The sequence below is a fragment of the Eptatretus burgeri genome, chromosome 3 (genome assembly GCF_056783735.1).
Source record: "Eptatretus burgeri isolate ZD-2024b chromosome 3, Ebu_testis_v1, whole genome shotgun sequence".
NCBI lineage: Eukaryota > Metazoa > Chordata > Myxini > Myxiniformes > Myxinidae > Eptatretus > Eptatretus burgeri.
In genome coordinates, this window is record NC_140963.1 from 2230400 (window position 1) to 2257950 (window position 27551).

At 43.8% G+C, this 27551-nt stretch overlaps 1 protein-coding gene across 1 annotated transcript in view; it reads right to left on the reverse strand.

Annotated features, from left to right (window-relative positions):
• The window catches only part of LOC147029292 (nck-associated protein 1-like), a 241226-nt gene that overhangs the window by 164373 nt on the left and 49302 nt on the right, over positions 1-27551 (reverse strand). The window contains exons 3-6 of the mRNA XM_085872236.1: positions 22917-23015; positions 22312-22368; positions 14091-14233; positions 4451-4541 (exon numbers count right to left, since the gene is read on the reverse strand). Coding sequence (XP_085728362.1) covers positions 4451-4541; positions 14091-14233; positions 22312-22368; positions 22917-23015 — 390 coding nt within the window. The remainder of the gene's footprint in view (positions 1-4450; positions 4542-14090; positions 14234-22311; positions 22369-22916; positions 23016-27551) is intronic.

The following is a 27551-nucleotide window of genomic DNA, read 5'->3' on the forward strand; positions in this document are numbered from 1 at the left end:
AAGTAAATTACCACTCCTAAGTCGTCACACGGAACTGCTGCCTCATGAGAAGCCCGATTTCATGGAATCGTGATGCTCGCTCATTGGTGTACACCGCCAGTGATAGGCTATTTATAACTGCGTACACACGTTGATCGCACTGCAGGCAGGACAATGGCGACTAAGCGTAAGCTTACAACTAAAACCTTCCAAGAAAAACACGACATTATCCAGTTTTGCGAGGCAAATCCACTGATGAAGAAAACAGACATAGCTGAGAAGTTGGACATCAAATGGCAGACATTGAACGATATCTTGAAGAATAAGGGCAAGATATTTGGACAAGTGGAGAAGATTGTGAGGCCGGTGGGAAGTGTGAAATCCGTGAAATGTGTGTCCTTTGAAGATGTCGATGACGCGCTCATCATCTGGTTTTGGCAAATGTCGACTCAGCCAAATATTCGGTTTCGGCCGATTCGGCCAAATATTCGGCCGATACTGTCTTTCGGTGGAGGATTGCCCAGCGAACATCATGGAATACAATGACCGGTTTGAATCCTTTCTCATGCACCAGATGCCCAAGAGTTTGAGGCAGTCAAACATAACGGATTACTTCGCGAAGAAGTAAAGGATCGATCGAGCTTAGTGTTGAAGTCCGATCATGGTTTTATATTGGCTTGTTTTGTACATTACCGCACTCACTTACACATAGGCATTGAGTGGTAATCATCACCACGATAACTGTGTGTCATGTAATTTGTCACCATACCATCACCGATGGTATACGAGTTGTCTTACAGAGTTGTTCATTATCTTTACTTTTGATAAACTGATTCATGAATTCCATCTTTGCTTGATCACTTTCCAACTCACCAAATCACCCCCACCTATGCCCCGAGGATTGTGTTTTCCTTTTGGTTCAATAGCCGGCTCTCACACATGTGTCCAGGCCACGCGCGATTTCATCCTTCACCCCACAGTCATCATGAATGTTCGCATACGCGTAAGTCGTCACATTTCTAAGTCGTCACTTTTTTCTCGGTCCCGATGGTGACGACTTACGCCTAGTCTACTGTATATATATATATATATATATATATATATATATATATATATATATATATATATATGTATATATATATATATGTATATATATATGTATATATATATACATATATACACATATATACACATATATGTATATACACATAGACATACACACACATATATATATATATATACATACATACACATACATCGACATATACACATACATATACATGCACATATACACACACACCAAATCACGTGAACTATCACTTTTCTCTGTCGACCAATTTATCCCTTGACGAACCTCAAAAAATTTCGTACCAATTGGATACAGCGTTCTCCACGTCCAATTTTGACAGGAACACCACTTTACGAACAACACCATTAAAAAAAATAATAATAATAATACTTATTCCCATCCAGGGTGTACTTGTCATGTGCCAATTTTCAATTTTTTCCTTGGTAGGGTTTCAGAGATACAGAGGTCCAAAGTTTTTCTGTTTTTCAAACATGGCTACCACACCATATGACCTAGGATGTCATCGTTAACATTGAAACCCTCTACACGAGTAGTCGCACCTTTGTGAAAAATTTGTCAATCAGCCAAGCAGTTGCAGGGAAAATTAATTTTAAACAAAATAAACCTGCAAAATTGAAGAAGAATAATAATAACTCGCCAAAATCCCGTCACAGACGGATTCTGAAGGTTGACTATTGCCACTATGTGCGATGCACTCTTACAGGTACGAAGTTTCTTTCAGTCCAGGTCACAGTACCGAGAAAAATGTGACGCGACCGCGAGGAGGAGCACAAAATTGGTCCTTTAGTATTAATATCTAGAAGATACAATGTTTCTTGTTACATTTTTTGTGTCAAATTCACATTCTGAGGTAGTCAGCATGTGCAGAAGAGGGTTTTACATTGCAGACGCTGTTTTCGAGGAGTGGAATTACACCTCTCAGTGGTGACGGTCTGTCGACGACAGACGTAATGACGTCAGCGAATGACTGATGATGTCATGACGTCCTTACGCCTCTCAGCGGTGACATCACACGTCGCCATGTAAACGAATGTAAAACGAAAAGTGTTTATTCTGCTTCAGAGTTGAAGTTTGACTATTGCCACAATGTGCGATGCACTCTTACAGGTACGAAATTTCTTTCAGTCCAGGTCACAGTACCGAGAAAAACGTGACGCGACCGCTAGGAGGAGCACAAAATTGGTCCTTCAGTATTAATATATAGATAATAATAATAATTGATAATCATAAACAGACGAAAAACAAGAGGAAACCCGGACTGAAAGGCTTGATGTATCCGAATAAACCAGAAAATTGTGGAATAATCATAATATGGAATAAACAAAAAACAAAAATAGGTTACCCAGTCTGAAAGGCTTGGTACCCTAACTATCTATCTATAATTCCAGCAATCTCTGTGTGTATGTGTGTCTGTCTGTCTGTCTGTCTGTCTGTCTGTATGTATGTGTCTGTCTGTCTGTATGCGACCGCCGTTTCTCGACGACCGCCGGTCCGATCTGATTGAAACTTGCCAGGAATATTGCTGGGGACCCGCGGATGTGCCTTTTCAAGGTTTGATATCAATCGGACGAGCAGTTCCCAAGTTACGGCCATTTATCTGTCGACCAATGACAAGACATGGTGCTATGATGTCACGAATGACGTCACAATTAATGTTTATTTTTTTCACGATTGACGTCACAATTCTTCTTCTTCGTTTGCTATGACATCACAATCGACGCTGGGGACCTGAGTCTGTGCCTTTTCAAGGTTTGATATTAATCGGACAAGCGGTGCCCAAGTTATGGCCATTTATTTACCAAACCAATGACAGGACAGGTGCTATGCCGTCACAATTAATGTTTATTTATTTATTTATTTGTTTTTTGATTTTTTTGTGAATACATTTGTGAATACATTTACAGAGAGAGGGGCGAGAGAGGTGGAGGGAGAGAGGAGGGGGAAGAGGGGGGGAGAGGAGGGCGAGAGAGGGGGGCGTCACAATTCAAGAGAGGGGGAGAGAGGAGGGGCGAGATGAGGGGCGAGATGAGGGGCGAGACGAGGGGGCGAGACGAGGGGGAGCGAGGGGGGAGCGAGGGGGAGCGAGGGGGAGCGAGGGGGTGAGAGGGGGAGCGAGGGGGGTGAGAGGGGGAGCGAGGGGGGTGAGAGGGGGGTGAGAGGTGGGTGAGAGGGGGTGAGAGAGAGGGGACGTCACAATTCAAGAGAGGGGGAGAGAGGTGGGGGCGAGAGAGGGGGTGAGAGTGGGGGCGAGAGAGAGGGGCGAGAGAGGAGGAGGGAGAGAGAGGAGGGGCGAGACTAGGGGGGAGCGAGGGGGGGTGAGAGAGAGGGGAGGTCACAATTCTTCTTCATTTGATATGACATCACAATTGATGCTGGGGACCTGAGTATGTTTCCCAGATGTTTCCCAAGTGATGGCCATTTATGATACGGTTGATCCGATCTAATTGAAAAAATGCCCCAATCCAGTCATCGTTTACGAGAGCGAAGGAACGAAGCTGCATATACTGGCATGCCTCACCCACGAAAGAGGGGGAGAGAGAGGAGGGGGTGAGAGGGGGGGGTGAAAAAATGCCCCAATCCAGTCGTCGTTTACGCACCTACGGGCCCGCAACTACGGGCCCGCACTAGTTATTATAATTGTAATAACATAAATATTTCTCTCCTATTGTGAAAAGTCTTCCAATTATGTTCACGTGTATGCCATTATGTAGACGTATTATATTATTTACTCGAATACCCACTCCGGCCAACCGTAAGAGCAAGACTGAGTGATGTGGCCCCCTGCTTTGGACGCATACCAGACAAACATCTCTAGTCTTCTTGCAATACACAGACTACACTTTTCTCAGCAAGTAATGCATAATCTCCAGCCACTCAGAGGGTGGGTGCTCTCCGAGTTTGAACATAATTTGCATCTTGGATCACTGAACTGGTTCGCCAAACAAAACCGAGAAGAATATTGTTTATTTGGATTTTCAATATCATGCGATGCACAATATATTTCTTGTCTGTCTGTCTGTGAGCAGGATATCTCAAAAAAGTTATGGATGGATTTGGATGAAGCGTGGTGGACAGGTTGGATGTGCGACAAGGAAGAATTGATTTAATTTTGGTGAAGATCCGAATCCGGATAATAGAATTTTGAAAGTGATTCTTGACCATTGAGAGATCGAGCCAAAAATGATATATAGCATGACACCTCAAAAAGTTATGCACATGTTATGACAAAACTTAGTGGACGAGTTGGGTAGGTGGTAAGAACAATCCGATTAGATTTTGATTAAGGTCTGGATGCAGATCCGGTTTATCAGTGCGATGCAAACCGTAAACTGTTCAGTCTGGTGAAGGTATGCGTTCGACCAAGTGCTGTTCTTGTTTCACCTTGGAATGTGTGTGGAATTCTTCAATCATCTTCTTTAATGGATTTTCATAATCAAGGATGAGTTGTCCAAGTCGAGGGAATTCTCGATCACTGATGGAAATGAAATAAAAACAATGTTAAAAGAAAACATTAATGCTGCAAGCTTAGGACAATAACTGCACAAGACTTTAAAAAACACTTTAAAAATAAAAAAAAACACAACAAACATTATTGGATTTTATGAGCACTTAAAAATAAATAAATAAATAAATAAATAAATCTTAAAATAGCAACAAAAGAACAGGTACAAAAATATCTTTAAAAATCTTAAAATAGCAACAAAAGAACAACAATCAAAAGCATGCCACCGAAAAAAAACAGAGATAAAATACTTTCACAGTGACTGAAAATTCATTCTCTTTCAATGGTGACAAACACAAACAAAACAGAATGTTGGTCCACTTTGGATTTACAATGGGTTTTAAATTATCACAAGCCGAGGCAAGTTACTTTCACATTGTACAGCGAGTTGTGAACAAAACAACAAAAAGAGAGCAAGGGGTAGTGGGTTTCTCTGTTTTGTGTTCCCATCAGAACATGATCTGACCCGTGATGTGGGGAACGAAAAATCAACTCCCATACACCATGTGTGTAGTATGTCCATTGTCATCTAATGTCCTTGTGATCTGTAGCGGCAACATTTTGCCTCGGATTATATAATATGTAAATATGCTTGAAGGCCTGGTGTGGTGTTCACGCAGGCATGATGGGCTGAATGGCCTCCACCTGTGTTGGATTTCCTAAAAATAAAAATAAAAACTCAACACTGTCTTTCCCGACATCCAATTCATAATGGAAGGGGAAGCAGATCAACGGCTGGCATTCTTTGACGTTTTGGTTTCCAGGCAATCCGGGGAGCTGCAGACAACCATGTACAGGAAGGCAGCCAATACTGCCAGATTCGGCATGATGCCAGTAACCATGGTAGATACATTTTTTTTTTTATCATAATGGGTTTGAAGGTGATGAAATAAATACATTGATGATAGTTAAAACTTGGTATTAAAATGAAAATGTTAACCTGAAATAAAATGTACTCAGATATGAAATGATTCTTTTAAAGTTTGTATCCATTTGGAATCAACATAATTATATTTTTCCTTTGTATGGAAAGATCACCTGACTATTAAAGTTTGTATCAGGTTGAACTTTGCCAGTAAGTTGAATATAAGACGAATTGCCTATCATTTTAAAAGCTATCTAAAGGAATTTTTTATAAAAGACACAAACAAGTTGGAATATGTATTTAAGGTGTCCAGATGTATTCACAAAGCTCGAGTCGCTTCAAGATAATATATCTTCCCAGTTTGGGATGAAGCAGACTGAATTTTAACCTACAGACGATGGAAACTTGTTTTTAATGACCATTAGAGTTGGCGTTTGACGTCATTCTAGCATTCTGTGCGTTTTTCTGTATTAGGATAGGATTAACATGTCTGGATTTGAAATATATGTTACAACCATTCAAGCAGGTCAAGCTGGGGCTGTATCGAGACCCGAAGATAAGCTTCGCCTTGAAGATGTCAATACCAGACAAGCTGGCGCCAGTGCCAGAGATGATTTAAAAAACTGTCTTACTGAAAACTATATAAAGACTAAGATTCTCCATTTGTATTTGAGAGATCTGGAATGAGTTTGACTGTTCAGAATCTCCTGTGCGCACATAATAAAGTGTTTTGTCTGTTTAATAAATAAATGTTTTAATTGAATTGATGACTAAGAGAATTCTTCTACACCATCCTGTGGCTCATAAGTGAAGTTGCCTGTGAACCATTTTCCAACGGGTCCAAACACACTGTAGTAATGTGAAGTAATAAAAACACTGTAATAAAAATTAAAAAAAGAAGAAAGGAACTTTCTTTGAAAGTGGTTCTGTTTAACAGGTTACCCCAACAGTTTTGTGAACAAGTGTATGCGGAGGAGGGTAAACGATGAGTCCACATGACCCAAACCAAAGTTCTGAGATGCTCTTCCATACGTATCAGAAGCTACCGCTCGCCTGTTAGTCCCGTTTGAAGTCGGCATCGCACATCGACGTGAGGCTATCATTAAACACAGGATCATGCAACCAAAAGACCAATTGAATTGAGAGGACAAATCATGTCATTTATAAAATAAATTGCAGCAACTGCACAGCCCACTACATTGGAGAGACCTCGAAGAAACAAAAAACAAGGAGACACACGAACACCAGTTGGCCGTACGCAGAAAGGATCCGCTCTCCCAGGTCGCAATGCGCGGCATCAGACAAGACCATCAATTAATGCTCACCGAGGCTGAGGTGATCGGGCAAGTGAACAACCGAACGTCCAGACAGCTGCAAGAGGCCTGGTATTCAAATGAAAATTCAATCAATAGACATATTGATTTACACCCAGCGTGTCAAGCATTACGACACCAGCTCAAACATAAACATCCGTAAACACACTGCAAGTGCTAATCACCCCAAGCACTTTCACAAACCTATCAAGGATGCAATTAGTTAATTGACAAAGTGATGCAAATCCAGGTGTTATTAATCAGGATGATTAATCTCTCAACGTTATGTATAAATGGCACCGTGAGTGTGTTCTTTTAATCCTGTCTCTGATGATGGGCTCGAGTGAGAGCTTGAAATGTAAGACCTTTCCTCCCAGAGATCGATCTGATTTTATCTTCAAGTCTGGTGCCTGGGATACAAACCTTTTCATATATATTATATTTTATAATATATATAGATATGCAAGTTTGGTCTACTATTGTAAACTTGACAAATGTCTTCGAACTGCCTTGTCTGGTGTTTGAAGTTCTCAATAAACCAAAATGAAATGAAATGGTGGACCTGAAGAAGCTCATTCTGGAAATCCATGCTGTGCAATGCTGGTCATGCCTATCTCCATGTACCATTTGTAGGGACAAAGAGAAATGCCATACCATGAGCTACATTTCGCATTCACCTTCCGTGAAGACTCCAGATTGGCGATCAGTGACCTCCAGTGCTAATGCTTATCTGTGTAGAGCACCGTGCTCATCGTGACCGCAGGGAAACAACGATGCCCACAACTAATGGCAGCGAGTTCATCTGGGCCATAAATCAGTCAACTTCTCTTCCTCGTGGATCCTACCAATGGACTTGGTTTTCTTGTGGATGCAGGAGCAGAGGTGAGCATTGTGCCGCTGTCTGCTGCTGAACTGCAAAATTTGACAGAAATATTCATTAAACGCTGGGAACAACATTGCGATTGCGACTTTTGGAGAACATCTCCAGCTTGATTTGGATTTACCTTGCTCATTTCCGTGGGTGTTTACTATTGCTGACACCAGACACTCCATCCTGGGTGGTTTTTTTTTTTTTTTGCGTCATTTCAATCTCCCCATCGACATCAAATACAGCCGTCTATAGGACGCCTCAACAGAGCTTAGTGTTCTCAGTACAGCATGCACCATTTTATCGCAGAACATCACGTGTCTTCCATCCACATCCACGTGCCCTTTTCAGAAAGTACTTCATCACTTCCCATCTATAACACACCCATTGGAGACAATCCAGCCCATCAAACACCCGGTCACGCTTCGAGACCACAGGACCCAGTTTTCGCGCATGCTCGCCGACTAGCACCCGAGAAATTATGTATTGCCCACCAGGAGTTCAACTATATGTTACAAAGTGGGATCATCAGACCATTGTCCAGTAGTTGGCCTTCACCACTACACATGGCACCTAAAAACACACCTGGGGATTGGCATCCTTGTGGGGATTACTGGTCCTGAAGGTGACTTTCAGATCTTTACCCCATTCCACACATTCAGGATTTGACCGCTACATTCCATGGCACTGCAATCTTCTCTCTTCTCCAAGGTCAACCTTGTTTGTGTGCATCATCAGATTCCCATGGATCAAGATGATATCCAGAAGACAGCAGTCACCACGCCTTTTGGCCTGTTCAAATTGTCGTTCGTTCGTCCCCCACAAACCTTTCAACGATTTATCGATCAGGTGCTCTGGGGATTACACTTCTGATACGTGCATATAGAAGATATTATAAATCATCAGCCCAACCACAGAACATCAGGAACACCTGATTTGCTCTTATCCCATTTGCAAGACTTCGGCATCGTAATCAATCCCACAAAGTGCAAATTTGGTCGTCCGGAGTTGAATTTCCTCAGTCACTGTGTTAACCGCTTGGGAATCTGCCTGCTCAAGGAGAAGATGCAGATTATTCAGGATTTTCCATTACCTTCATCTCAACTGCGAGAGTTTTGGAGCCTCGTCAACTTTTACCATCAATATATCCCAAACGCAGCCACAACACTGCAGCAGCTGAACAACTTACTCGCAACTGGTAAACACCCTGAAGTACTCCAATTGTCGGAGCCATCCTTGTCAGCCTTCCACACCATCAAACATGCACTGGCCAATGCCTCACTCCCTATTCATCCAAAGTCAGAGGCACCAACATGCCCAATGATAGATGCATCTGAGGTTGCGTTTGGTATGGCCTTTCATTTGTTCATCAATGGTGACATCATCCAACATCATACTGCTGCACCAATCAATAGCTTTTCAACAACAGATAGGCATTTTTACAGGGTCAATGTGGATATTGTCCGTCCACTACCACCTTGAAACAGGCACCACTATTTACTGACTTATGTTGACCGCTTCACCTGTTGGCTGGAGGCTATACTGATAGCTGACCTCAATCACTGCACCTACCATCACCAGGGCCTTTGAACACACCTGGATCGCACATTTTGGTGTTTCATCAACCATCACTATGGATCGTGGTAGCCAGTTTGAATCAACTCTATTTCACGAACAGACTCAACTCTCGGTTACCGACCATATGCGGAACCACCACTTACCATCCAGCAGTGAATGGTATGGTGGAGTGTCTCCACTGCCAACTCAAGTCTTTCCTGAAAGCACATGACAACTCCACACACTGGACGGACATTGTACTTATGGCTCTGCTTCATATGCAAGCTGCTCTGAAGGATGTCCTTGGATACTCCACTGCAGGGCTCATGTACAGTGCACTGCTTTCTCTCCCAGGAAACTTCACGACGTCACCAACGATAACAACCAACTTTGTGCGGTCATGCAGGGCCTCCGGGCGACACAAACATGTACGCCTTCGTCACGCCTGGTTTTTATCCGCAAGGAATTTTCTACATGCAGCGACGGATTCCTACGGCGTGACGCTGTCTTGAGACCATTGCAGCAATGCTACGGTGGACCAGGCAAAGTTCCACAATGCTCCCAGAAGACCTTCAGACTCTATATCCATTCTTCATTGTGCGGCCCGCGAGCCACTGGCGGCCTAAAGTGCGGCCCATGACAAGCGGGCAATCATATGCAATGTGAAAACACCCCCATCATAATCCACCATAAATGCTATCAAATTGACCCAATGGGTTCAAATGAGTGTTCCAATACGAAGCGTAAAAGCGACATCACTACATCAGTAGATGGCAGAGTGCAAACAGTAATGCTTGCAACCCAATAACCACAACGAAAAAAAACTAGAGGGGGAGCACTCGGGAGAGTGCAAAACCTCCGCCGCCAATACTGCTGGGTCACTCAAATGAACCTTATATCTTATTCATTAAATATGATGTCAACAGTGTTGACAGTCATAGTTCTTTTCTCCATTTTTTTTGGGGGGGGGGGGTTGAAAATCACTTAAAACATGTAAAAATGCAAAATAAAAAAAATAAAAATCGAAATTTTGTTGAAAAAAAAGTTGCAAAATTTTTTTTCTCTAACAATTTTTTTGGGGGGGTTGGAAATCACTTAAAACATGTACAAATGCAAAAAAAAATTCCCCTTTTTGGGGGGGCTAAAAAAAATTTGGGGGGTTGGAAATCATTTAAAAAATGTAAAAATGAAAAAAAAATTTCTTTAACATTTTTTTTTTTTGGGGGGGGGGGGTTGGAAATCACTTAAAATATGTAGAAATGCAAAAAAAAAATTCTCTAACAACTTTTTTGGGGGGGGTAACAATTTTTTTTGGGGGGGGGGGTTGGAAATCACTTAAAACATGTAGCAATGCAAAAAAAAAATTTCTCTAACAATTTTTTTTTGGGGGGGGGGGACCAAGTCCAAAATTTAATGGCATGATCCTTGGACCATACTTAACCCCCCACCAAGTTTCGTCGAAATCCGTCGAGGAGTTTTTCCGTAATACTGTTCACAAACAAACAGAAAGGGGTGAAAACAGAAACCTCCATCCATCTTCGAAGATGGCGGAGGTTAAAAATCATACATGAAGGCGGGGTCTCATTGCAGCCATTTTGGAGTCCTGCAGGTGGTGTGGCGGCTCTCACACTGAAGTCTTATCGGCAAAAGTGGCCCCCTTCTAAAAAATAGTGACGATTACTGCTCTATATTAACGGTGGTCATGATCATCGCCATAGATCGTTTGAAGCCAGCTTTTCTTGATGCAGCACCAGAGCCATCCCTCCCACTGACCAACAAGGTCGACACCTACTACAAAATACCCTTACCATCGTATACGACTAGTTCTGAGAGTCATGTACACTTCCTTGCATGATATGTGTGAGTATATGTTGCTCGTTGACCATTTTTCTTTGTTGTGACTATTTAATTTTTTTTCACATGGACAGTCAACATCTCTTATTCTCCAACATTATGTATTTTGTTTGTGTCTTCCGTTTGATTAATGCACGAAGAGGGGGAGTACTGTCGCAGCATCATTTTGCCTTCGATTTTATAATATATAAATAGGTTTGAGCTCTAGTTGATTGGGGGATTTTCGGTACCGGGTGTCCCTGAAGGAAGAGTGGGTTGGACAGTGGTGGTTGAGTAAATAGAACTGACTCGGAATCCGAACATCTCGGACGTCTTCTCTTCCAAGCTAAAGATCCATGGAAATTGTGTATTGATGTCTACTAATGTCATTATTCTGAATTCAAATGATGGACAAGCTAATCCATGAGCCTTGGATCAATGTAAATGGGAATTATTTAGACATGTGCCAAAATGTTGATAAAAATCAATACACAGGATATTATTGTGGGAGCTTCTACAGCACAGATTTGTCTGTGTTAGTCATTTCAAACTAAACAAATGGAAATTTTGACAATAAACAAACTGGGCTTGGGGGGGGGAGTATACCTATAAAACAAATATATACTCAAAGAAACCAAAGCTTAGAGAAACATTCACTTCATGGCCTTCCTGTGTGGTGATACATAAGACATTGCATCACTCACTTGTGAATTATTATACCTTATAACTTTATGTATTCTTTATTTCATAACTATCCATCTTTGATGATTCATCAATGCATTTATCCAAATATTCCCTCTTTTACAATACATTTGCAAGTGCTATTTTAACCTCACTTGTGTTACAGTTGTACAGAGAGAGGAGGAGATTGGGACCATACTCTGTGCAGAGCATTGGTGCTGCTGAAGCAGCAGTCTCCTTGGCTATTGGGCACAATCCTGGACGGGTCGCCACTCCAACACAGTACACCAGCATGCTGGCACTCATTTTGCCGACCTCGGAAGGATGACAGGCCGAGTCAACCCCACCTGGTATTAATTCAACAGCTGAGCGGGATTTGAACTCAGGACCCTCGGATCCAAAGCTCGCCACCCTAACCATTAAGCCAACAGCAGGCATGTTGTACAGAAGTGGTGAGACAAATGTGCATCACTTGCAGCTCTTCCACGAGCCTTGATAAATATATTGTTACGGCTGTGGAAATTCGCAGGGCACCATATAGGTCCTTAGATCAGTTATGCCGATAAGTCTGTGTTCAGATAGATTTCCCCACCGTTGTCTCATAGGAATTTATTTGTGTGATCTTTGAGTTAGCCGTTTTTCTTTCGCTATCGTTATTTTGGACCAACCACAACGCCAACCACCAACCACCTTCTCTGCAACGCCGACCACCAACCACCTTCTCCGCAACGCCGACCACCAACCACCTTCTCCGCAACGCCGACCACCAACCACCTTCTCCACCGTGCCAACCACCAACCCCCTTCTCCGCAAAGCCGACCACCAACCACCTTCTCCACCACACCACCAACCACGTTTCCACCACACCAACCACCAACCACCTTGCCAACCACCAACCACCTTCTCCACCATGCCAACCACCAACCACCCTCTCCACAACCGCCTTCACAACGACATCTCCTCACCATCTCCTAATCCACATCTCCCCCAATAGATCAACACGAACAACATCACCTCATCTTCATCTCTGAAGCAACGCCATCTTGGTGCCAGCCACGGCGAGTCCGCATCGAATGGCATCGCTGCAAGCAGACGCGGAGGTTTTCTCGCCGCGCAAGTCGCTGTCTTCGCACACGTCCGCTCTGTGCAAGCTTCGTCCGAGAATCGGATCAGGAGATCAAGAGGGGCGGAGCCAGCGGGGGGGGGGGGTGGTCAGAGATCAGAGGTGAGGGATCGAAGGCCAAACCTCGTCTCTCGGGCCCTATAAGAGGGCGAGCGGAGCGCCAAGCGCGGAGAGTCTGTGGAGTGTCTGTCGGGGTTCGGAGCGCCTGGAGCCTGGAGCCTGAAGTCGGTGAAGAAGCTGAGGAGAGCAGAGGAGACTCAAAGCTCCATGTTATAAAGACCCCGAGAGGTCCAGTCTACCCCCTTGCCTTTGAGGGGGTTTTTCCTTGTATGAAAGATGTGGCACCATGTCCGATAAGTAGAACTGACAAGTGTGTAAAGAATAAATAAATGGTCGTAGCTCTTTGTCTTGCTCGTGTTTTGTCCCCTACCCGCGTTTGCTTTAAATAACTGCATGCGTGTTTTGCATACCTGCCTGACTGCATACGTGTGGAAATAAATTTGCTTGTTCAAATGTTAACCCATTCGTTGTGTCCTCTTTCCCCAATTGAACTGCCATCTTGCAATCGAAATATAGTTGGCTTTTAAATAGCCGGTAAAGTGATCGGGTCCAACGGGGCTTGCGATAATACCCCGCTCGGTTGTCCAAAAACGGAGCGAGCTGCATTAAGCGGCTCGTGTCCCAGCGGCCCCGTTGAGGTACAATCTCTCAGTAATCTACCCGTGCGAATAATTAGGTAAATCAAAGATTTGGTGATCGAACCCTGTAGCGCGGGTAGAGTGCGGCTGAACACACCCGTGGCTGGTTTTCGGCATTGATCCGGAAAGCCGCGACTGAATTGTTCGTCCGGTGGGCGTACGGCCGCGATTCGGTTAAACGTGGTCGTTCGCACGCCGGCGGGCAGAGAACTCGTAAAAAAAAAAAAAAAAAAAAATTTTATTAATTTTTTTAAATAAAAATTTCACTGCTGTCTGAATAGTTTGGTAGCGGTGCAGGAAAAACCTTGTTGTATTGCCTTTGTTTGTGGGGTCAATTGTTATGGATGCTCAGCAGAAATTTCCTCACCCTGGTGAGGTCATGGTGCCCTATCTAAGGTCGGTTCTTACTGGTACCGGATTGATCATGACATGAGCATTCCAATGCTCTGCCAAGTATGGGCCTCCATAACAACCAACGCTGCCCTATTTGTACTGGAATTACAAGATGTACACGCCATCTGGCATCGGTTGTGTGTGTGGAAACATTTCTGTAATACAAGAGTGCACATAATATTTCTTACCTGCTTCCGTGTGTCATTTCATGGGCGTAGTTATACAGACCAATTATGGCCTTACGCTCCTCAATTCTGGCCATTATGATCATCATGGAAGCATAGGTCACCACAAGATCCAAGTAGGTCTTGGTTAAATCATAATTCACAGTCTAGTACAGGGACAAAAACAAACATTAGACAAAAATAATACCAACTTGTAATTTGATTAAAAGGAATAAAATAAATATCCCCATCCATCAACCCTGATCAGCCCCACTATTGCCATGCCCAATGTCTTTCCTCAAGTTTGTTTTGACTGTTGAAATGCTTGAGGTGCAACACTGTACAAACATGGCAGACATACAATTGCTTAAAGGACAAGAAGCAGAAAGAAATATCTTGCCTGTTTTATTTTCTAACACAAAGGTTGGATAATGAGCACAAACTCACCACCCACAGAATTATTCTGCAACGGTGTGCTGTATATTTATATAAAACAAGAAAAAGAGCAACCAGACATTGCACACCCTCACCAGGACTTGTTTTGTGTGGTGTATTTTGTGTGGTGTTACATAATAAATAATAATGATAATAACTATAACTGCCACTTTATAACTGCTGGCAGTGATGAACGGGTACCAAGACGTCCGGCTTCGACACAACCCTGCTTTGATACAACACAGGACTGATGAGTTCCGGGCCGAGTAACACGAAGTGTTCAATCTATTTATGACGTAAGCAGTTAGCCATTTTTCTTGGGGACATTGTCGATATCAACTGAATTGGCATTGAAATTACCTGAACACGAAGCAATCAATGTGTGGGAAATGTCACCGTGGATCCACAGGGTAAACTGGAACTCCCCCGAGTAATACGAAGCCCCCCCCCCCACCCATACGTCTCTCTCCGACGCGGAATTGATGAGTTATGGACCAATGAACACGCCGCATTCAATCTATTTATTACGTAAGCAGTTAGCCCTTTTTCCTGAATACATCATCGGAAGCAATTGATTTGGTGTTTAAATAAGTTTAACACAAAGTAATTAATGTGGACACCATCAGCGGGAATCCCCCAAATCTAATGAGGCCCCACACGTTTCTCTACGACGTGGGATTCACAAGTTATGCACTGAGAAACAGGCCATGCTCCATCCATTTATTATGTACACAGTTGACCATTTCTCCTGGAGCCATCATTGGTATTAATTAAATTGCTACTCCTGTACCCTCAAACGCATGCAGGTGCAGCCAAGTGAGCCTTATGCAAAAATCCCAAAAAATTCTAAAAGTTCTCAAATTCAAATAATTAAATTATTCTGGCTGCCAGACCTTGTGGCCAATGGGGTTTAAATTTAAAACATACGTTCCCCATGTCGGCTAGATTATAATTGTGGACATTCACATTTATTGATCCAGCGGTTCCAGAGTAAATAATATTTAATATTTTTCCTTCAATCCAACATGGCTGCCAAACCATGCGGCGGATCGAGTTTAAATTTAAAACCTTCATTCCACATGAATGCTGCATCATAACTCTTTAGATTCACATTGATTGATGCAGCGGTTCCAGATTCGTCGTCTTCTTTCAGCTGTTCCCGTTAGGGGTCGCCACAATGGATCATCAGTCTCCATTTCGCTCTGTCCTCCACATCTTCCATTGTCACACCAACCACCCGCATGTCCGCCCTCACCGCATCCATAAACATCCTCTTTGGACTTCCTCTTCTCCTCCTACCTGGCGGCTCCATCCTCAGCATCCATCTCCCGATATATCCCGCATCCCTCCTATGCACATGCCCAAACAATGTCAATCTTGCCTCTTTCACCTTGTCTCCAAACCGTCCTACCTACACTGTCCCTCTAATATACTCATTTCTAATCCTGTCCAACCTCGTCACTCCCAAAGAGAATCACATCTTTAACTCTGCCACCTCCAGCTCTGCCTCCTGTCTTTTTGTCAGCGCCACCGCCTCCAAACCAGACAACATAGCTGGTCTCACTACCATCTTGTATACTTTCCCTTTCACTCTTGCAGATACCCTTCTATCACAAATTACTCCTGAAACCCTTCTCCACCCACTCCATCCTGCCTGCACTCTGTTCTTCACTCCTCTCCCACACTCTCCATTACTTTGGACAGTTGATCCCAGGTATTTAAACCCATCCACCTTCACCACCTCAACTCCTTGCAACCGCACCATTCCACCACCCTCCCTTTCATTTATGCACATGTACTCTGTCTTACTCTGACTGACTATCATTCCCCTTCTCTCCAGTGCGTACCTCCACCGCTCAAGGCTCGCCTCAGCCTGCTCCCTACTCTCCGTACAAATCATGATGTCATCCGCGAACATCATAGTCCGTGGAGACTCCTGTCTGATCTCGTCCGTCAACCTGTCCATCACCATTGCAAACAGGAAGGGCTCAGGGCCGATTCTTGATGGAATCCCACCTCTACCTTAAACCGGTCCGTCATTCCCACCGCACACCTCACCGCTGTCACACTGTCCTCATACATATCCTGCACCACCCTCACCTACTTCTCTACCACTCCCGACTTCCTCATACAATACCACAACTCCTCTCTTGGCACCCTGTTATAAGCTTTCTCTAAATCCACAAACACACAATGCAACTCCTTCTGACCTTCCCTATACTTCTCCATCAACACTCTCAAAGTAAACATCGCATCTGTAGTGCTCTTTCCCAACATAAAACCATATTGCTGCTCACAGATGGTCACCTTTCCTTTCAACCAAACGTCCACTACCCTTTCCCACACCTTCATGGTGTGGCTTAACAACTTTATCCCTCTGTAATTACCACAGCTCTGCAAATCACCCTTATTCTTAAAAATCGGTACCAGTACACTTACTCTCCACTCCTCAGGCATCCTCTCACTTTCCAAGATTTTGTGAAACAATCTGGTTAAAACCTCCACTGCCGTCGCTCCTAAACATTTCCATGCCTCTACTGGTATATCATCTGGGCCAACCGCCTTTCCACTCTTCATCCTCGTCATAGCAGTCCTCACTTCATCCTTACTCATCCGCCGCACTTCCTGATTCACTATCTCCACCTCTTCCAACCTTCTCTCTCTCGCATTTTCTTCATTCATCAGCTCCTCAAAGTACTCCATCCACCTTCTCAACACACTCTCCTCGCTTGTCAGCACATTCCCATCTGCATCCTTTATCACCCTGACCTGCAGCACATCCTTCCCAGCTCGGTCCCTCTGTCTGGCCAATCGGTACAAATCCTTTCCCCCTTCCTTTGTATCCAACTTCTCATACAGCTCGCTATATGCCTTTTCCTGAGCCTTGTGCCACCACTCCTTGTACTCCTGTCAACTTTCTTCATCTCTCTGGCTATCCCAATTCATTTTCACCAACCTCTTCTTCCTTATACTTTCCTGTACTTCCTCGCTCCACCACCAAGTGCAGCGGTTCGAGAGTAAATATTATTTAATATTTTTCCTTCAATCCAACATGGCTGCAAATTTCAAATTTGGCCACCAAATTTCAATCCAAATTTTAGGGTAAATTCAATATGGCCACCAAACATTGTGACCTTTCAATAAGAAATTAACACACTTGTAAAAGGATGTCATGGAAAATGTGTGTGTGTAAAGTTTCGCCTCAATCTGTCCAGCCGTTCTGGAGAAGATTTTTTTTTTTAATTCAAAACAATACGGCTGCCAAACAAAGTGACCTATGATGTCATAAATTTTTTCTATGGTGAATTGTTGCATAGATGATTTTCAAGAAATTTCAAATTTTTCTGATGCAGCGTTCTCAATGTTGAATTTTCATGGGGATACCGGCTTCACCAATGACATCACATGCTTGGTTTTGGCTTAATGGTTAGGGTGGTGGGCTTGGGATCATCGGGTCCTGAGTTCCAATCCTGCTCAGCTGTTGAATTCATACCAGGTGGGGTTAACTCGGCCTGTCATTCTTCCGAGGTCGGCAAAATGAGTGCCAGCATGCTGGTATACTGTGTCGGAGTGGCGACCCGTCTCGGATTGTGCCCAGTAGCCAAGGAGACTGCTTCGGCAGCACCAACGCTCTGCACAGAGTATGGTCCCAATGGATGGATGGATGGATGGATGGATGACATCACGAAAAATCACCCATGTTCCCCGTGGGGAGTTCATCAACATGTGCCAAGTTTCAATGTTTTCCATTGCACAGTTTCAGAGATACAGAGGTCCAAAGTTTTTTGGTTTTTCAAAGATGACGCCCATACCACGTAACCTATGATGTCATAATTAGCAATTAAGTACGCTATCGAAAAAGATACATACTATGGTGAAAATTTTGTGTCGATCGGTTGCCGAGAAAATGAATTTTAAAGCAAAAAAACCCGACAATCGCCGGTGAAAGAAAAACAAAAAATAAAGAGAAGAAAAACAATAAGTTGCCCAGCCTTGTCGGCTTGGTGCCCAAATAAATAAAACGGCAAATAACCCAGATTAAAATAATAATAATAATAATTCTAGCTGCCACACCATGTGTCCCATCGAGTTGAAATTTAACACATATATTCTCCATCGCTACTGGATCATAATTGTGAAATTTTACATCGATTGATTTAGCGGTTCAAGAGAAAAAAAAAATTTAAATGATTTTTCACTCAATCCAATATGGCTGCCACACCAGATGTGACATCAATTATTCGTGAACACCCTGGTATCTCCAACGCTTGCGGAACATTTGTGTGAAGTTTCCCCTCAATCTGTCCAGCCGTTCTGAAGAAGATTTTTGCAGGTTTTAGGGTAAATCCCACATGGCTGCCACACCACGTAACAAGCGGTCATAATTATCATTAAAACTCCATTTACACTTCACTATCCAAAAACATGGACCAACTTCTATATTCTCATCCAAACTCTCTCTTCCTCTTATGTGGTGACTTCAATTGTCATCATGCCAGTTGGCTCGGTGTGGGTACCTCTCTCACCTGCCATGGCACTTCAGAAAAAGATTTCTGCGACTCATTGGGACTGACTCAATTGGTCAATTTCCCAACACGGATCTCAACTAATAATACTCTATCTCTTCTGGATCTGATTGTGACAAATTTCCCTGACAATATCTGCTGTTCTTCCTCCGCTCCAATCGGTTCTTCTGACCACATGCTTGTCAAAGTGGACATCTCTCTGGCTATTATCAGAGAACCACCTCACCGCCGTCGAGTCTGGCATTTCACTCAAGACGACTGGCAGGGTCTCCAAGCAGCCATCAAACTTATAGACTGGTCTCCCATCGCTACTTTCTCCAACATCAACTCATCCTGGGAATTCTTTCAAAGATACTTGCTCTCCCTTGTGCACAGATTTATCCCATCTCTTCTTCAGTTGTCCTACCCTTCCTCACGCCCATGGTTCACTGAAGCTTGTGGCGAGGCAGTTGGCCTGAAACAACTTCCCTTTGTCTCATGGAAAGCAAACCCAACTGAGGGTAATCTCGGTTCCTTCCATAAAGCTCGGAACAAATGGGTATCTACCCTCAGGAGAGCCAAAAAAACAACATCTTTCAATGCTCAAGTCTGAACTCTCAAACCTCTCTCCCTCCTCCAAATCCTGGAGGCATCGAATCAAATCTGTTTCTGGTGAATGTTCCCCCTCCATCCCCTCCCTTACCTCAAATGGCTGCACTGCTGATACCGCACGTGAAAAGTCTGAATGCCTAAACTCGGTGATTGCATCGAAATCTTGTGTCCGATACCCATCACTTTCTGTGCTCACCTTACCCAGTCTCACCCAGCTATCCCTGGACTCTGTGTCCTTTTCTCCTGACAAGGTGGGGAGCTTGCTGTCAAACCTTGACTCAGATTCTGCAACTGGTCCAGACAACATCAGCCCACGTGTCCGAAAAACCTGCTCCTCTGCTCTTGCTCACAGTCTCTCTGTTCTATTCACCCTCTCATATGCTCAAGGTCATTTGCCATCTACTTGGAAATCAAACATTACTTCCCTGCACAAAAAAGGTGCAAAAACAGATTCCTGCAACTTCAGACCAATCAGCCTTCTCCCAATGATCAGCAAGGTTATGCAACCCATCATCGCTTCAGACATTAAATCCTTCTTCTTCTCCAATGGCTTGATTTCCGATCATCAATTTGGTTTCAGACCAGGTCACTCTACCCTGGATATGCTGCTTCTGCTCTCCCAACAATGGATGGAGGTCCTCAATGCCGGACATGACATGAGAGCCATATCCCGAGACATATCACCAGCTTTTGACACGGTCTGGCACCCTGCCCTGCTCACAAAACTCTCTTACTATGTTATCCAAGGCAATCTCCACTCATGGATCGCAGACTTCCTCTCCTGTCGCAGTCAAAGTGTGGCCAAAAATGGAGTTCTCTCATTCCCTCTTCCTGTCCAGGCTGGAGTTCCTCAAGGCAGCGTTCTGGGCCCTGTTCTTTTTCTGGTTTTCATCAATGATTTCTCCAACTCTCTGAAAAATCCTCATTATCTCTTTGCTGAAGACTCCACCCTCTGCCGTACCATTGTGTCATCCCTCAGACCAGCAAGTAGCAGCTTCTTTACTCTGCAGATCTGGGTAAAATCACAAACTGGTCCAACACGTGGAACATGTCTTTCCATCCATCCACTGGGACCATACTCTGTGCAGAGCGTTGGTGCTGCCGAAGCAGTCTCCTTGGCTATTGGGTACAATCCTGGACGGGTCGCCACTCCGACACAGGATACCAGCATGCTGGCACTCATTTTGCCGACCTCGGAAGGATGACAGGCAGAGTCAACCCCACCTGGTATTAATTCAACAGCCGAGTGGGATTTGAACTCAGGATACTCGGATCCTAAGCCCACCACCCTAACCATTAAGCCAACACCAGGCATATGTCTTTCAATCCGGACAAAAATCTCACACTCTCACTATGTCTCTCCGAAAGGACCGTTTGGAACCCCCCCCCAACCCAATCTTCTTTCTCAACTAACCTCTGGAAGAAGTCCTTTCTTTCAAGCTTCTGGTTCTCACTATATGCTATGATCTTTCCTGGGAAAGGCACATTTCCAACCAGGCCTCCAAAACCAGTCGCCAACTGGGAATCCTCCATCGTGCAAAATCGTTCCTCGGCCCACCTGAGCTCCTGACCACATACAAAGCTTTCGTCCGCAGCCTGATGGAGTACTGCTCTCCCTTTTGGGCTAGTGCTCCTGCCTCTCACCTTTCTCGGCTTCACGCTGTGGAAACAAAGGCATTTTGGATCATTGACGTTTCCCACGATGAGGCTGAGTCTTTGGGACTCTCACCCTCACCACAGGCAGGTCGGTGATCTTTGTCTTCTTCCGTCTCCTCTCCAGTATTTCCGCCCCCCCCCCTCACCCCCTGTTCTGCCTGTAATTTGTCCCCACCATATTTCCGCAGGGTGCTCAAGGTCCGCCAACAACCCCCATCTGGTAAAACTACCAAATCACGAATCACTGCTCACCTTCATTCTTTCATTCCTCTTTTTTCCCGCCTTTGAAATAAACCCTCACTCTGTTCAATCCCATTCTTCCCTCCAGTCCTTCAAAACAGCTGTTCACCACCACCACCTCTTATCTTCCCCCATCCAAATCCTTGATCTTTTCTACCCCCATTAATCCACCCCAAACCCACCTCCTTCAAATTCCCTGCTTTCCTTCCTGAAAGTCCCTGTAATGTCCATCTTCTATTCCCCATGTTCCCCACCCCATCCCTCTCCCTTCCATGGATCTCCGAATGTCACTGTTCCCCATTGTTTTGTCCTTCCCACTCCCATCCCTCTTGTCTCATACCCCCCTCGCTGTGCATTGTGTGTAAGCTCTCATACAAGCCTTGACAAGGTATACAAATTTTTTTTTAATTTAATTAAAAATAAAAATAAAAATAAAAACATTCCACATGAGTGGTGGCTCCTCTGGTGAAAATTTAGTGTCAATCCGAATCCGACAAATCGTTGCGGATAAAAACAATCTTTGTGCGGATAAACAAACAAACAAACAAACCCAAATGCAATACCCTCCTCCAGCGTGGGTAAAAATTCCACACAGACATGTAGTTTTAAAAAGGATCTTATTTTGTCACATTAAAATTTTAACATCAGTCAAATATAGGAAACATCCATTCTTACATATTGAGAAGTTTGTCTCACCAATTTCACAATCCTTGAAACACTATCCTGTTGAAGTTTTATTCCGCAGTTGTCCGCATGTACGTTAGTATAACACATAAGGAGATCAAAAAACAACTCACAATGTCCAGGTAAAGTTGTGCAGCATCCATCGAGGTTAGAAGCTCTGTGACATGGTCCTGAAATCGAGGAAGAAGAACAAACAAAACAGAAGTGGCACTCTTAATACATCAACTAAAAATATCCAAAGCTCGAGGTGCGGAGAAGCAGCATCTTCGAGCGAACGAGTACGACTGTGAAAGGGCAACGAAACTCAAACTTAGAACGCTGAAAACGGCTCGATTTGATCATCAATCAATAGCTCACTTGGCATCAATGTGTGTGAACAAAGAACCATCACACATTGAACATTTTGCAGCCATCAATCCGCAAAAGCCAGCCATGGTTACCTCCATGTAGTTCACACAATCGATGCATTTGCTACGTGCATGTATAACATTGCAGGATTTACCTTTCGATATAACAATCAAACTGATAAACAATCACCAGATAAACAATCCTTTCCACTCAAAATGATTCCGCAAGTTTTATGTTCGTTGATTTTTTTTAAAGCTTCAATTTTGCCACAGCCAAAACAAAGTGAATCCAACGAAATGGTCAACTCATCTTTACAATGCAATTGGACATCCTCATCGACTTGGAAGCAACATCTCAATCAGCAGCTTACCCGGAAGTCCATGATATCTACAAAAGTGAAGTAATACAGAGCAAGATTCTTGAGGATGTCTGCCTTCTGGCTCTGGACGTGAGAAAGGTGCTGTTGATGCTGAAAGAGTAAATTGGACATCGTGACAAAATGTAATGAAAGCAGCTTGAGGAGCATATGGCCATAAAATTGTGAAAACATCACACCCATTTATGAGCAACAGCAATTCTTAATATGATAACATCCATCCGTCCATTGGCACCATACTCAGTGCAGAGCGTTGGTGCTGCTAAAACTGTCTCCTTGCCTATTGGGCACAATCCTGGACGGGTCGCCACTCCGACACAGGATACCAGCATGCTGGCACTCATTTCGCCGACCTCGGAAGGATGACAGGCCGAGTTAACCACACCTGGTATTAATTCAACAGCTGAGCGGGAGTTTAACTCAGGACCCGAGGATCCCAAGCCCACCACCCTCACCATTAAGCCAACACCAGGCATTATATGATAATAACAACAATAACATCAAAAAATGTTTAAAGTACAAGATAACCACTTCCAAAATGCTGTCATTCAATCTTCAACATGTATAAATAGTACAACATATGACAATAAGGCAATCAATACGATTTACAATTTAACACCGTGATCAGTACCAATGTATAATGGCTATCGTGCGACAGGATGGTGCAGAGATAGCACAGCTGTTTAGTAACTTTCAGCTGTGTCATCTGGGTTTGATTCTCAGGTGACTGTTAACTTCTCAGATTGGCGCTTCATAGGCAGGAAGTTGCATCATGGAGGAAGTCATCCCAGAGATGAGTGTCAAGTAAGCCAACGACTCATAAGCAGTTCGTTGCATCATCGAGTAAGCGATCCCTTTATAAGCAGGACATTGCATCATTGAGTAATGCTTCAGTCACATTTGGCTCAGCGGCCGTAGGGTCTAAAAAAATCTACGGCCACGAGCAATTATAGGGCGGCCGCAGTATTTCCACGGTCACACAATGTAGCAGTCACATATGTTTTTATTTTTTGGGTAGCCGCATGGGGTATTTAGAAATTGTGGAGACCGAAAACGTGGGGGTGCCGTACGGTCTTTGATTTGATGTCGCACGGTGATCTTAGGGCATCCCTGCGGCGGCCATAGAATTTTCAAGGCAGACGCAAGGTAGCCTCAAGGTGCCCGCAAGGCGACCGCAAGGCGACCGCAGGGGGGCCCTAAGGCGAACGTGGAAATAGTGCGGCCGCCGTAATTTTTTGGGGGTTGGAAAAATTCATTTTTCATTGATAAGAGCCTACGGAAAACGCATGAATAACGCATGAATAACGCAAGCCCACCGTACGCCCTACGTACGGTCGACGTGGAACACATCTACGTCATGGCTACGGCTTGTCGAATTGCTACGGCCAACCTAGAAATGAAAAAAAGTTATAACTCCGCGCTTTAATTCCACGGAGACCCCTTGGGCATGTAAAAGATAGCCATACGGCGTAGGGCCACCTCAGAAACTCTGTGGCCACCGCACGTTTGTCAATTCAGGGGGGGTCCGGCTGCCGTATCCAAGCCGTAGAGCAAATGTGACTCATGCTTAAGCAATCCCTTCATAAGCAGTACATTGCATCAGAGTCAAGCATCCCTGAGATGGATGTTAAGCTGGGGAACTGCTTATCAGCGTTTGTTTATGTTAAAGATCAAATGGTGTATTTTGACAAAGTAGGCGAGTTATCACTGACAACCTGAACAAATTTCACACTGTTTCCATAAACTGTGAGTCACAATTCTAATTTGGTCTTCTCAGACATTCCTTGGCGTCAAGTTACACTGCTTGCTCTTCCAATGTGTGCTTGCTGTGTGGATAGTAGCAGCTCAAATACTATAAACTAGAAGGGCACGTGGTGGAGCACATACCTCTACCAAGCTGAGGAGAAGCAGAAGGTATTCAATAGGTTTAAAATAACAGGACTGGAGTTTGATGTATATCACTATCGGAGTAAACAGAGGCAACTGAAGAAAATAACTCGACAAGCCAAAAGAGAGGATGAGAAGGACATGACTAAGAATATTAAACATAATAACAAGGCTTTCTTTAAGTATATCAGGGGAATAGAACAGGTTAGGATCAGTGTGGGCCCATTGAGGAATAGTACTCGGAGAGTGGTTCGTGATGAAAGTGAGATGGCAGGCTTATTAAACAGGTATTTTTCTTCAACTTTTACACAAGAACTATCAGGAGAATTGTCAAAAGCTGAGAGTATCTATCGAGGAGGTGAGGAAGGGATTTTACAGAAGATACAGGTTGGAGTGGAGGGAGTAAAGGAACAGCCAGGTAATCTAAGAGAAGATAAGGCTCTGGGTCCAATAATATGCAACCGAGAGTATTGATGGAGGTGGCTGAGCAGGTAAGCGAGATGTTAATGGAAATGTTCAATAGTTCCCTGGAATAAAGACAGGACCGGAGGATTGGTGAGTTGCAAATGTAACACCATTATTTAAGAGAGGATCCAGAGAAAAATTGGGAAGCAAACAACCTGGTGTTGGCTTAGTGGTAAGGGTGGTGGCTTGGGATCCTAGGGTCCTGAATTCAAGTCACGTTGGCTGCTGAATTAAACCAGGAAGTTGACTCAGCCTGTCATCCTTCTGAGGTCGGTGAAATGAATACCAGTGGAGCAGCCAAAAGACTGCACACAAAGGGAAGGGGTGTGGATGGATTGATTAAATCTGGTATTGGTGTGGTGCAGGCATGATGGGCCAAATGGCCACCTCCTGTGCATAAATTCCTTGTAAAACCTTGTGAAACTATAGACCTGTGAGTTTGACTTCAGTTGTGGGGAAGGTGTTGGAGACATTAATTAAGGACCAGATGTGGAACCAACTAAATAAATAGAAACTAATTAAAAGCAGTCAGCATGGGTTTACCAAAGGTAGTTCCTGTTTGACAAATCTTTTCGAGTTCTATGAAGCAGTGTCTGATTGGGTGGATGAGGGAATAGCAGTGGACATAGTATATCTTGACTTTAAGAAGGCATTTGATAAGGTACCACATCGGAGGTTGTTAGCCAAAGTGAGGGCTTGTGGAATGGCTGGTCAGGTCGCTCATTGGATTGCAAACTGGCTTCGTGATCGGAAGCAAAGAGTGGCTGTGAGTGGGAGGATGTCTTGCTGGGAGGATGCAGTGGTGAGGTACCTCAGGGATCAGGACTCAAACCATTACTATTCATTATTTATTTCAATGATTTGGACAGTGGAGTCCAGCGATATATATCAATATACCGGTTATATTGATATTGTTTTTCATATCGATATTCCGATCCTGGAATTCTGGATATACCAGGACACCAAAAAAACAAACACATCGAAATGAAAAAAAAACCCACTTTATCACCAACAAATCGAAGGAAGGTGTTTGCAATCCTTAAATACCGTACATGATTTTAAAAGCCTTGATTCACGTGGCGTCTCGGATAAATACGGAACAGGAACAGTGGAACGTATGACGTCAAGACGTACCAGGAGGTAAGTACAGTACGTGTTAACTTTTAACCCTCAGCATCTGAGCACCCGAATAAGAAATCACGTTTTTCTTTGTCCCCGTGGCTGGTTTTAAAGTAATTGCCAATTGGTTATTATTTATATGAATTGGGAGTGCTTTCAAAATCCTGTGCCGAGGCAGTGATCTGCGATAGCGATAACGGAATTGCGTTCGGTGATAGTCATACCTGTACGGTGATGGATTCCAACCTGTGTCGATTACAAACACTGATTTCGCTTTTAAACAAAATATTTTTTAATACAAGTTGAAGTCGGAAGGAAAGTAACTGTTCTCATCATGGGGGTGGGGGTGGGGGGGGGGAAGAAAAAATCCCCAATGTGGGAATGCTTTGAAAAATTACCATGTCAATGATGTTTACATCATATATGAATATGCAATGAACCATTGTGTATTTTTGGAACCTGCGTAAAATTAATTATTTTTTTATATTTGATCCCATCGGTATATCGAAATCGGAAGAAAAAAAAAATCGATATCTACGGAGCCTAGTGGACAGTGCGGTGAAGAGTAAGCTTTCCAAATTTGCGGATGTCACAAAGCTTGGAGGTAGGGTGAACAGCACAGGGGGTGGTGATCAGATTCAGGAAAGTATTGATACTTGTACAGATTGGGCAAAAGATTGGCAGATGGAATTTAACCTGAACAAGTGTAAAGTGTTGGGGATGGGAAAGAACAATGAAAATAGAGATTGCATGATGTAAGGGGTAATTTTGGAGCATGTCATACAGAAGGATCTGGGGTTGGTAATAGATATGGGAGGTAAGGAGGCAGCACAATGCCAAGGAGCTATAGGTACAGCAAATAGGGTTTTAGGTTGTATTCGGAGGGGGATCATTTATAAATCAAAAGAGGTGGTGTTAACATTGTACAGGAATCTAGTGAGGGCCACATCTAGAATATTGTGTGCAGTTTTGGTCACCACAACTCAGGAAGGACAAAGATGCCACAGAGAGGGTTCAGCGCAGGGATAATAGATCGATTCCGGGCCTCGCTCGACTCAGCTATGAGGAGCAGCTGAAGGAAACAGGGCTTTATACACTAGAAAGGAGGCGGTTACGAGGAGATATGATAGAGATTAATGAAAATGAAGATGCTGGCTT